General features: G+C 34.4%; 1 protein-coding gene across 2 annotated transcripts in view; it reads left to right on the top strand.

Annotated features, from left to right (window-relative positions):
• Positions 1–2429: 2429 nt before the first annotated feature.
• LOC109149071 (peroxidase 5-like) overlaps positions 2430–12500 on the top strand; it is a 17580-nt gene continuing 7509 nt past the window's right edge. Inside the window, exons 1-4 of one of the 2 annotated variants that reach the window (XM_019296716.1) lie at positions 2430–2694; positions 3097–3288; positions 4450–4615; positions 6260–6681. In XM_019296716.1, coding sequence (XP_019152261.1) covers positions 2467–2694; positions 3097–3288; positions 4450–4615; positions 6260–6669 — 996 coding nt within the window. In that variant the 5' untranslated portion in view covers positions 2430–2466 and the 3' untranslated portion in view covers positions 6670–6681. Of the gene's footprint in view, positions 2695–3096; positions 3289–4449; positions 4616–6259; positions 6849–12500 lie in introns of those variants that run through there. The other variant, XM_019296715.1, reaches the window with a different exon arrangement.

Raw genomic sequence — 12500 nt, 5'->3', positions numbered from 1 at the left:
TGATGTACGTAATAATGTGAATTAATAATTTGTACATTTTAATTTATTTTTTATACAATGATAAAGATATTTTTCAAAGTTACTATCTTTCACATGTTTACTTTTCATGTACAAATTAGTTACTTATATTGATGTAATAATGTGAATTAATAATTTTTAAATTTGGATTAATTTTCTTATATATATAATGATAAAGATATTTTCAAAGTTACTATTATTTATTATTCTTAACTTACTAATTGCAAAATATTTTCTAACAGTTTTCTAATAATAATAATAATAATAATAATAATAATAATAATAATAATAATAATAATAATAATAATAATAATAATAATAATAATAATAATAATAATAATAATAATGACATTTTGTTTTTATATTATTATTATTATAACAATTAAATTAGTGTAGACGAAATAGAATTCGTTTCAATTTTTTCTATTATTTTTTCAATTCTTTTCTTCTTTGTGGTACGAATTAAAATATAATAATATTTACTTAATTTGATTTGTTTTTTTCAATTATATATATATATATATATATATATATATATATATATATATATATAATAAAAAAGTGAAAGCTATTATTTTTTGAATCTTCATCATAAAAGAATATGAATGTCATAATATAATTATTATTTTTTTGATGGAATGGATGAGAAAGAAAGCCCCCATTAAGAAATTCTACGAATCAAAGCGCCTCCTGCATCTACTTAGATGAAGTCTCCTAAGGAGTCCGGTGGTTCCTCCAGGATAATTGTCCCCAGTCGCTACTTTGGCCAACATTAGCAAGCTACTCTATCCGCACATCTATTACCTTCTCTCCAAACCTGCAAAATTTTAATCCTCCCCCAATTCCTCAATCAACTTCTTGCATTCTCGAGTTAGAGGGTCAAGGTCATGATGAGCCGACGGATCCCTTCCTATGACTTTAATCACTACCACGTTCACCCAGCCCTTATCTTTAACCAATCGTAACCCCTCTCTGAGCCCCCATAATTTAGCCATAAAGCTACTGGTCAACACAATATTGACGGTGAAACTCGTTAACCAACTACCATAGTGGTCCCTTACCAAGTCACCCGCACTAGCCCATTGTTTTTTCTTTACTTAAATCAAACCTTATTTGTTGTAGCAAAAATTTTAATTTTTTTTTATACCAAATCTATATTGCTTTAAATAAAATGTATATTTTATTACAAGGTCATCTACTATGTATGAGATACAATTTCTCTCTATTTAAGAATTTGAATGCAAAAATGAATAGTTCACATATAACAACAATCAAGGTTCCACTTATATACACAAGGAAAATTTATGAATTCATTTATTATAACTTCATTTCAACTCTTTATTTACTATTCGACAATATCAATAAGCCAACCTCCTATTAATCATGCCACTTTTAACAAAAAATAATTTAAGTTTTACTGACTCATCAATATCGTATAAAGAAGACTTAATTTGTTATAGAGTTAATACTCAATATAGTCCTCGACTATAGTGGTTTTACTCAATTTAGTCCTAAATGACTTTTTGTGCTTAATTTAGTCATCGACTTTGATGGTTTAACACAATTTAGTCTTTTGTTAAAAATTCTGTTAGTTGACTATTAGAAAATGGTCATAATTGTAATTTTTCATCCTTCATCCCATTTGGGATGATTCCTCCATCTTCCCCTTATTAAGGTCCACGCAGAAATGGAGATCTTCATCCCTAAATCAACTTCAACCCTAAATAAATAAATAAGGGGAAGATGAAGGAATCATTTGCATTTCTGTGTAGATATTAATAAGGGGAAGAAGAAGGAATCATCCCAAATGGGATGACGGAGGGAAATTACCATTAAGACCCTATTTCTAACAGACAACTAACAGAATTTTTAACAAATGACTAAATTGTGTAAAACTATCAAAGTCGATGACTAAATTGAGCACAAAAAGTCATTTAGGAATAAATTGAGAAAACTACTATAGTCGAGGACTATATTGAGTATTAACTCATTTATTATAATATAAAAATTATTAGGACATCATTTTTATTCTCAATTATAATTATCTACAATAATACTCATCTTTACTACTACTATACTTTTATTATAAGTTGAAAATATTCATTTTGATTATATTGAAAACAATCATTTGTATTTTATATCAATTATTTAATATTTAAAAATTGTACTAAATATTCTACTTACTTTTATTTTTGCGTTGGCATTAATTTAATCACCCAATGGGTGCATTATAACTAGTTACTTTTATTTTTGCGTTGGCATTAATTTAATCACCCAATGGGTGCATTATAACTAGTATCAATATAAATACAGTAAGAAATAGATTTGTGACTTGTGAGCAATATATATATATATATATATATATATATATATATATATATATATATATATATACACACACATATGCATATGCAGTATACTTGTGAAATTTTTCTTTTGGAAAGAACCATGAATTCAAGAATGTTAAGTTGTTGTAGTAGCAGCTTAGCCATGACGATGGTTCTGCTTACATGTCACTTGATTGTGTTAAAAGCTGAATTGCAAGTTGGGTTTTACAGTTTCTCGTGTCCCTTGGCTGAGTTCATTATCAAGGATGAGGTCCAGAAATCGTTCCTTTTTGATAACGGAGTGGCTGCCGGTCTTCTCCGCCTGCATTTCCATGACTGCTTTGTTAGGGTATGTAATAGTTTGTACTGCTAGTGGTGTTAATGCGGATTGTTAAAATTTTTGCGAGTTTTTTATGGCTAGCTCACAGGCTAGAATTCTTTCACCCTAGCCTGCCTAATGCTGGCTCGTAGACCCCACGGGCTAGCCCGCAGATCAACTTTAAAATATAACACTACTGAAAATTATGGAATTTATGACCAACTGAAAGTGATCTTAAATCAAGTCGAAAGTAAAAAGTGATCGGAAATAGCAACAAAGGTTTTTCCGGATACCAAAAGTGGTCGGAACAAGGCTTTTAACTTGATTTATATATTAAGATCACTTTCAGGTGATCGCAAATTTCATAATTTCTAACAGTGTAAAAAAATATTTTTTATTTTATTTTTTAATGATATAATGTTGCATGGGCAGGGGTGTGATGGGTCAGTGCTCATAGATTCCACTCTATTCAACCTAGCAGAAAAGGATTCTCCACCAAATAATCCAAGCCTGAGAGGATTCGAGGTCATTGACAGAGTAAAAGCTAGGCTGGAATCCGTATGCAAAGGAGTTGTGTCATGTGCTGATATATTGGCTTTTGCAGCCAGGGATAGCGTGGAGATGGTAAGACTACTAATTAGTTACTCCGTACAATAATAGTATAACTTAGGGTGTGTTTGGTTCATGTGTTTACATATCAAGAATGAGATTCAAAATCATAGTTAGTGTTTGGTTGACAACTTTTTAAAATGTAACTATGGAATTTGATTACCTCTTCAATTAAAAATCACATTCCCTAATTAAAAATGAGTATTTCATTCCATCTTATTGGTAATTTTGATTTTTAAGTTTGGATTACTGCTTTTAGATTTTTATTTTTATTTTGTTTTTTTTTTGTTTTTTTTTGTTTGTTTATATTGATGTTTTGGATGTCATTATATTTGGATCAAATGCCTTAATTTTTTATTTTTGTATTTTAAAAACCTTTATTCTCATTATAGTGTGTCATACATAACCAAACATGCATCAATGTTGGTAATCATTCCAATTCCACCTTACTACCAAACATGCAAAATACTTTCACCAAAACTCATTACTATTACTAAATATTTGATTCCCATTCCGATTTCGATTCCCCTGTGAGAACCAAACACACCCTTAGTTTTCAAACTTCGATTGTATATGTTGTATGCATGCATACACTCACTTTTTCACCCCGACCATCGGTGGTCGGAAAATACGCAACACTCACTTTCTCCCCTAACCAAATTTTTCGATCATTTAAATAATGGGTGCTATTTCCAACCACTTTATGCGGTAGTTGAAAATAGTCCTGAAGGATTTTGTGGATACTCCAGTGGTCGGAACTGGGGTTTCCGACCCAAAAAATGGCGATTTCCAACTTTATGGCTGCTTAACTTAATTAATTATTGCAATATAGATATAAGGAAAAATTTGTACTTTTCGTCCCTAAATTATATGATAATTGTAGAATTCATCCCTAATTGTTGGTCATGCTCACTTTTCGTCCCTAAGTTATCATTGGCGTTGCACTTTTCATCCTTTTTACTAACAAAACATTTGGAACGAAATTTACAACTTTAGTATAACTTAGAGACGAAAATTAAGCACAAAAAGTTAATAAAAGGACGAAAAGTGTAATGTCAATGATAACTTAGGGGTGAAAGTGAGCACGACCAATACTCAGAGACAAATTCTACAATTACCATATAACTTAGGAACGAAAAGTACAGTTTCCACTAGACATAATAATTTTGGTTGCAGACTGGAGGGCTTACCTATGATGTTCCTGCTGGAAGAAGAGATGGACGTACTTCTTCCTCTTTAGAGGCCCTTCTCAATTTGCCACCACCTTCATCTACCCTCGATCAGCTTACTTTACGCTTTGCTCTCAAGGGATTTACGCAAGAAGAAATGGTTACACTCTCGGGTATAGTATATATATGATTATTATATGAAATTGAAGTTCAATTTGTTATATATTGTTAAAACTTCGGGCTTTGTTCAAGTGAGAACAACTCTTAAGTGAAAATTTGCGAACTTCTACACGAATGCAAACAATTTTTTTTACGATTTCACACAATTTACTATTCCATGCACACAATATAATCTACCATAGAGTAATTAGAGATAGCAATTTCAATTCGCCCCGTGAATATGCACCCAAATTTATTCCGAATGGATAAGATTTTTGTGGGTGATTGTGGGTGGTGGATCTTAAAAGTAAAAAATTAAACTCGTAATGAGCCGGGTTGTATTTGAGTTTAATGTACAAAACCTGCCTATAACCCCACCGACTTACCATATATATATATATATATATATATATATATATATATATATATATATATATATATATATATAATTGCACTCAGGTGCGAATGCTTCGCCCAGGAGCGAAATATGAATGGATTCTATCTGTCCACGTGTCCAGATCTAATGGATGAGAAACACTGATTTTTTTAAAAAACGCGGTGGCATTTTCGTAAATAATTGAACATCGAAGTGCAAGTAAAATGTATTACAAGTGCATGTGAAATGTATTATAGGTGCAAGTAAAAGTTTACGCTGAGCATCAATACTAAGTGCACCTATAGTTATAAGTAGTTGCACCTATAGTTCTAAGTAGTTGCACAAATAGTTATAAGTAGTTCTACCTAGGTGCATGAATGTTTGCGGGTGGTTTTCAGGGGTATTACTACCCGCTGAACTCATATCAATGAATGTTAACAAGGCAAAATTACATGCACTTATAGGTGAAAGTAAGTGCACCTATAGTTATAAGTAGTTGCACCTATAGTTATAAATAATTGCACCTATAGTTATTAAACACACCCAGGTGCATGAATGTTTGCAGGAAATGAATGCTAACAAGGTAAAATTACATGCACTTATAGGTGAAAGTAGGTGCACTTGTAAGTGATTTTACTTGCACTTTGATGTTCAATTATTTACGAAAATGCCACCGCGTTTTTTTAAGCTATTAGATCTGGACACGTGTCGCGCGCTGATTCGTTCGCATATTCCTTCCTGGGCACTTATTCGCACCTGAGTGCATCCCTATATATATATATATATATATATATATATATATATATATATATATATATATATATATATATATAAAGGATTAGTATGTAGTTAATTATAAAAATTTCTAGAACTTCTACTAATATTTTATTATTTTTAGTTCTAAACTAATAAGTTTGTTTTTTTAAAAAATTAACAATTTAATTATTATATTTGAATATTTGTATTATTTTATGTTTTAATAGAATTAGTGAAATTTTATTATTTAATTTAAATATTATTTTAAATTTTTAATAAGATAATAAGTGATGGGTATCTGTATGTACCCGTACCCGATGGGACGGGTTGGGTGAAATGCGTAATGAAAATATAAAATGGGTGGGGTGATGGATGTTGTCTTCTTCAATTTACCCCTGACCCTTTGTCATCATGTTAGTTTTCATGTTGGACTAGTTCTCATTTGATCATTAATACTCCGTGTGATATAAAATGACTTGCGGGCTTGGTCGGGCCGCCGCCTGATTGATATGTATGTCCCATCCAGGAGCTCACACCCTCGGGCGGGCGCATTGCAGCTCTTTCAGTAACAGGCTATACAATTTCAACCTAACAACGAAACAAGACCCCACCCTGGATCCCTTATATGCAGCGCTGCTAAAACTGCAGTGTCCAAAAGGGGACAACAGCCCTAACCGGGTGGCGTCAATGGACCCTTGGTCTCCAGCCAAAACTGATGTTAGCTACTACTCAAACCTACTGGCCAACCGAGGCCTCTTCACTTCAGATCAAGCTCTGCTTACAAGTCCATTCACAGCATTCCTAGTCAGCCAGAATGCTCAGAACGATTTTCTTTGGAAAATGAAATTTGCTGCGGCAATGGTGAAGATGGGCAAAATCGATGTCTTGACAGGTTTTGCCGGAGAGGTTCGATCCAATTGCAGAGTCATTAATTAATTAATTAATTATCTATGATATCTATCTTCAAGGGATTAATATAATATATATATATAATGCATGTACGTGGATTCAATAAGACAAAAATAATGGAGTAGACTACAGTTCCATTGTGTGTATCATATGAACCAATGATCAATAAATTTTTGGGCTGCATGGACACTTTCACATTATACAAATATCATTTGTTTATTTATTTCTAAAAAAAAAAAAAAAAAAAAAAAAAAAAAAAAAAGAGGAAAATATTTTTTCTCTGTTTTTTGAGAATGAAAACGATACTATAAAGTAAAATCAAAGTTCAAAGCGGGAACAAGGGAAGGGAAAGGCACCGAAAAAAAGTCCATACAGCTAGACATGGAAAAGACTTCCCGAGCTAACACATGAGCTACCATATTTGGAGACTGTTTAACAAACAAAAAGCATAAGTTTGAAAAAAACTTTAGCTATTTCCCTAGTGTCATTAAGTAAAAGATGACAGTAAGATGTTTTTGTGGATGCCGTTGATCACTTGCAGACAGTCAGATTCAACTTGTGTGTTATCCAGCTGGAGATCTTTGAGCCATTTCAAAGCTTCACGGACACCAATCGCTTCAGCTTCACCTGGAGAAAAAAAAAATCATTCCTTGCAAGCTTCCTGACAGCAATAAATGAACCTGAAGAATCCCTGAAAACAATGGTTGCTGTATATTTCTCAAACAAATAATACCCGGAGTATCGGGTTATCGATCCGAGAGGTGAGATATTAATCACTAGCTACTAATTTATTCACGAGAAGCTAATCCTAACGAAAGACATGATGGTTGATTAATTGCAAAACTAAACAAAAGAGCAAGTATGCAAGTTTGTGAAAACAATTGAGAAAGAGTGAGATTCTTGGGACTCAAGTATTTAATCACCTAGAGCCAAACTAAAGAACAATATTAAAATCTGAGTTTAATAAGTGTGAGAACACAAACGGTAGAAAGAGTTACTCTCGCAATCTCTATCCTATGTGAATATTCACTCTCGTGATATAAACACCCAGCAATATAAGAACAAACATTCATAATAAATCCCTAATTACTACCATCTTCCGATGTGCAACAATCAAGAATTAAACTTCATAACATATTTGTCATCTCCCAAGGTTAAGTGCAATTGTGTGTGCCCTAAATTATGCCCAACTCCTGTTGTGACACAAAGAAAGCTACGAAACAAGTAATTACGGCCATTAACTACTAGCACAACAATATAAAACACAATTGTAACACAAGTTAAAATCCAAATAATAATATATTAAAGCATTAAAGAACTAGGCACAAAGGTTCATAAATACTTTTCACCCAAGAATCTCTAAAGTAAATTAGCCACACATGGCCAATATGCAATACATAGTAAATATTAGGAGTTTACAAATAATCTAAAAGAGTACAAGAATTAAACCAAGCGATTCTCCCAAATCTCCTTAGCTTGCTCCTTGCTTCTCAAGACAATTTGTGGCCCTCAATTCTCTTCTTTCTTGTCTCCAAAACTGAGCATAAGTCTCACCTAGGGTTGAGGAAGGTGTCCTTTTATAATTGGAGCTCAAAAGGGATAAATTAAGAAATTTCCACACAAGATTCCAAAATTCCGCCCAGGAAACTCGACACGTCAAAACATCTGTTTCAACACCCCGCAACTTTCTGGAATTTCTCGACGCGTCAAATCCTCTGTGCTCGTACCATCTTGGCTACTGGAACCACGCCGAAACTGCTGTTACAACACCATTTGTCCATTTTGGCTCCAAACTTGTCCTAGAACTTCCATTGCTTTTGCACTTGACCTACAATGGTTCCAAAACACTAACAAATATTGTAAAACATTCAAATCAAGTGTAAAATCATATCTAGATTAGAAAACAAGGGAATATGCAATTAAAGTGACATTTTCACGAAATTGAACCCAACAAACATACTCAAATCAACACTAAGAACATGTACAATTCGGCTCACATCAAACTCCCCCACACTTAAACCTTTGCTTGTCCTCAAGCAAAACCAAGGAATAAATCACAAGTCAAGCATAAAAATTACTCCTACTCTTTCTTGCACAACCTTTCATACCACCAACCAACTTGTTACAAGACAACAAGCCTCAAGAATCAAATCAGTTTGGCATATAAGACCCATTCTCAAGCCAATAACCAAGCACCAAAATTATTAAAGTGCGTGAGGATCAAGTGTGCACAAATACTTAGTTGAGATTATGCAAAAAACGACTAATGAGTAAGATCTCATAGGCTTGCCCTTCATACTCCCATTAGCTCAACTGTAAGAATGCATGCTAAGATCAAATAAGTCTTTATTAAGCTTGTAATGGGGCTAAGGGTGTATGGCTAACAAAGAAGTGGTATAGATAAATACACAAATGAGAATTTCACAATTATCTATTCTTTTCAAAACCTTAGAAGAGATAAGACAATAACAATTCAAGGAGTAAACTTAAACTCAAGAACAAAGCAATTTTCTAATTAAGTGGGGGTCTAAACAATCAAACTTTCAATTCTCATTCAACTTTCTTTTCTTTTCTCCCCATTAAGAAATTCTACGAGCCAAAGCGCCTCCTGCTTTCGCTTTGATCAAGTCTCTTAAGGAATCTGGTGGTTCCTCCAGAATAGTCGTCCCCAGTCGCTACTTTGGCCAACATTAGCAAGCTAGTCTATCCAGACATATATTACCTTCTCTCCGAACATGCAAAATTTTAACCCTCCCTCAATTCCTCAATCAACTTCCTGCATTCTCGAGTCAGAGGGTCAAGGTCATGATGAACCGGCGGATCCGATTATTCCGATCCTTTCCTATGACTTTAATCATTGCCTCTGAATCCAACTCAATCTCCACATTCACATAGCCCTTCTCTTTAACTAGCCGTAACCCCTCTTTGAGCCCCAATAATTCAGCCATAAAGCTACTGGTCAACACAATATTGATAGTGAAACTCGTTAACACCAAGGTGGTCCCTTACCAAACCACCCGCATTAGCCCATTGTCTTCTCTTTACTTAATGTTGAAATTTTAGCATTAAAGGGTATAGAAAGTGGCTATTTTGTGGTACAAATATATGTGGGGTCCACTTCTGATTTTGATCGGGTTAAAGTGGATTCGGGTTCTTCGTAGTGAGACGAAGATATTGATATATTGTACGCTCAAAACGGATAATGGGTGAATGAGAAATTGATTCTCAAAGTAGACTCATTTGAGTTGGTAAATGAAGGGGAAAGGAATTGTAAAAGCACTTGTTCCACATTGGTTTGAGAAATGAGTTTGCACCACTCTATATACAAGAGCCTTTTAAAGGAATCTCTCGCGCGTAGGGAGGGTGCATATCAAATTCAAAAAATGAGTCTGAAAAGACTTGACTCATGTACGGCTGTACGCCGGCACCTACGATCACGAATGTCGTCCAAAAAATTGGCTGGCCTTGCGGACTACGTTTTGCCAAATTTTCATATAATTTTTCCAACTCAAAGCCACTATCGAATAGGTAAAACTGAGTTTACCGTTCTGTCAGACTTGACCACTCGGTTGACTTAATTAACCAGTTTACCATTCGGTCAGACCTAACCACTCGTTTGAGTTGACCACTCAGTTTGACCGAATGGTTGACCACATGTAACCTTTAGGCAACGATTCGTGGGTACCGCTCGAACCACCATTCGTGGGTACTGCTCAAACTACTCCTCGGAGTACTGTTTTGGAAGTGTTAATTCTGATTCGTGGGATTTAATTTAGAATTAATTCCAATTTATTTCTAAAGAATTAACAATTGTAATGACTGTGTTGAATTCCATATTAAGTTTTCTGTTATGGGGATTACATATCTGGTTTATTTTAGATGTAAATATCATTGTTAAATGCTATTTATTCGATCTTATCCTACCAATAGCCTTAATATTGGGCAAATTGAAGTTGATGGGTTTTGAAATTGCAAAATCTATTTTCTCTCTTCCTCGCTCAACTCTTTTCTTACAAACGAAAGTTCTACCAACACTTCCGTATATTGTACACAGTGCTTAGCTTGTGTTCTAGTTCTTTGGGTTTTTTGTTTGAGTGCTCAAACGTTAAACTATAATCCGTTTTATCTTTGGAGACTGACGCTACATCGCTCCTATCACCCTCGGGAAGTAACGAAACGATTTTAAGGAGAGTGTGAGTACACACGACTTGAATTTCCCTTTTCTCGTTGGGTTAAAACCTCAGGTTTAAGAAACCATTTCTCGTTTAATATATATATATATATATATATATATATATATATATATATTTATTTATTTATTTATTTATTTATTTATTTATTTATATATATATAATTTTTGGTTCCGTACCAAAATTTTGTTGGAATTAATTTTCCTAAAATTTAAATTCCATATTTTCTTATAAATATATATTTTGTGTGTCGATTTATTCGCCATAGCCATCAATCTTATAACTGATATATTTTGGTGAATTAAGTCGATGGCTCCGACTATCGTTGTAAGTGGTAGCATGAATGTTGCTCGTGGTGCACATTCGTATGGTCGGAGCAGTAACGTTGTTGAACATTCCGAAACCCCGGTGAACTTTGGTTCATAGATCGATAGTGGCGTCAAAGGTTATATCCCTACGATGAAGGTGCTTGTGATGGTACCAAGTGGCTTGGTCGAAAGACCGTGGAAATTCAAGGGGTTGAATTTCAAATGGTTGCAACTTAAAATGTTGTTCAACTTAGTGATTCTCGGCATGTAATGGTTCTTGACCGAGATGGTTCCTAGTAGAAAGGAACATACATGAGTCTAACGCTCAAACCGTTAGCGAAGTGAGGGTTTGGAAATATTTTGTTTTCCTATGCCTAAACTATGTTTTGAATGGTTTGTGTGACTCGTTGTACAGTGTATACTGTAAATTGGAAATTGCGATAGAGCTATGGGAATCTTCGGACCTGAAGTATAAGAGTGATGACACTAAGGCAAAAATGTTTGTCGTTAGCCGATTACTTGAATACAAGATGGTAGATTCCAGGATCGTCATGAGTCAAGTTAACAAAGGAATGATCGTGAGTGAAGCCTTTCAAATAGAACCTAGTATCCATTTGTTTCCTTTGGGCATAAAGGACTTCAAAAATTATGAGAAGCAATTCTATGGAAAATGCTTCTATTGTGGCATTATGGGCCACAAGTCTGCTGATTGTAAAGCACCTAAGAAGAATAGTAATTCTGAATCTAACGTGGTGCAGGTCAATCAGAATGAGTCCAAAAGCATCCTCTCGACAATGCTGACTGTGGTAAACTTGGTTGGTTCGAACCAAATAGAATGGTTCATTGATACGGGTGCCACCCAACAACTTCTCACAACGGGTGTTATCTCTATTGACTTCGTAAGGTCAAAGGATAATATGGCGGATTCGCTAACCAAAGGGTTGAGCAAAGAGGTTGTTGAGAAGTTGGCACGAGGAATGAGTTTTAAAGCCCATGGAATAAACGTTCCATAGTTGACACCCAACCTAGTTGGCACTTAAGTTCAATGTGACAACTAAATTATAGAACGAAGCGTGTCACTGTGGGCGTCTCAGACTCCCTACCATTCCTCGTTAGAACGGTGACTCCCGCACGAGGCTAGCACATTGATACTTTAATGATTTGAATGTCGGTTGACATGTGTGAGTAGCAGGATACTTGGGAAAAAAAATCACCTATGTGAGAGAGAAGTGGGATCACTTCAAAGGAGAAATGATTGGGCTCGATTCTTTAGAAACTATCACAGAACTAGGAAGGTGACCCATGACAAATACAAGCACACCCATGAGAACAGGACAGAGGTTGGAACGTTCTTGTGTGG

The sequence above is a fragment of the Ipomoea nil genome, unplaced genomic scaffold, assembly GCF_001879475.1.
Source record: "Ipomoea nil cultivar Tokyo-kokei standard unplaced genomic scaffold, Asagao_1.1 scaffold2151, whole genome shotgun sequence".
Lineage (NCBI taxonomy): Eukaryota > Viridiplantae > Streptophyta > Magnoliopsida > Solanales > Convolvulaceae > Ipomoea > Ipomoea nil.
Note: the sequence above shows the minus strand (reverse complement) of the source record. Positions and strands in the feature narration are given on the sequence as shown.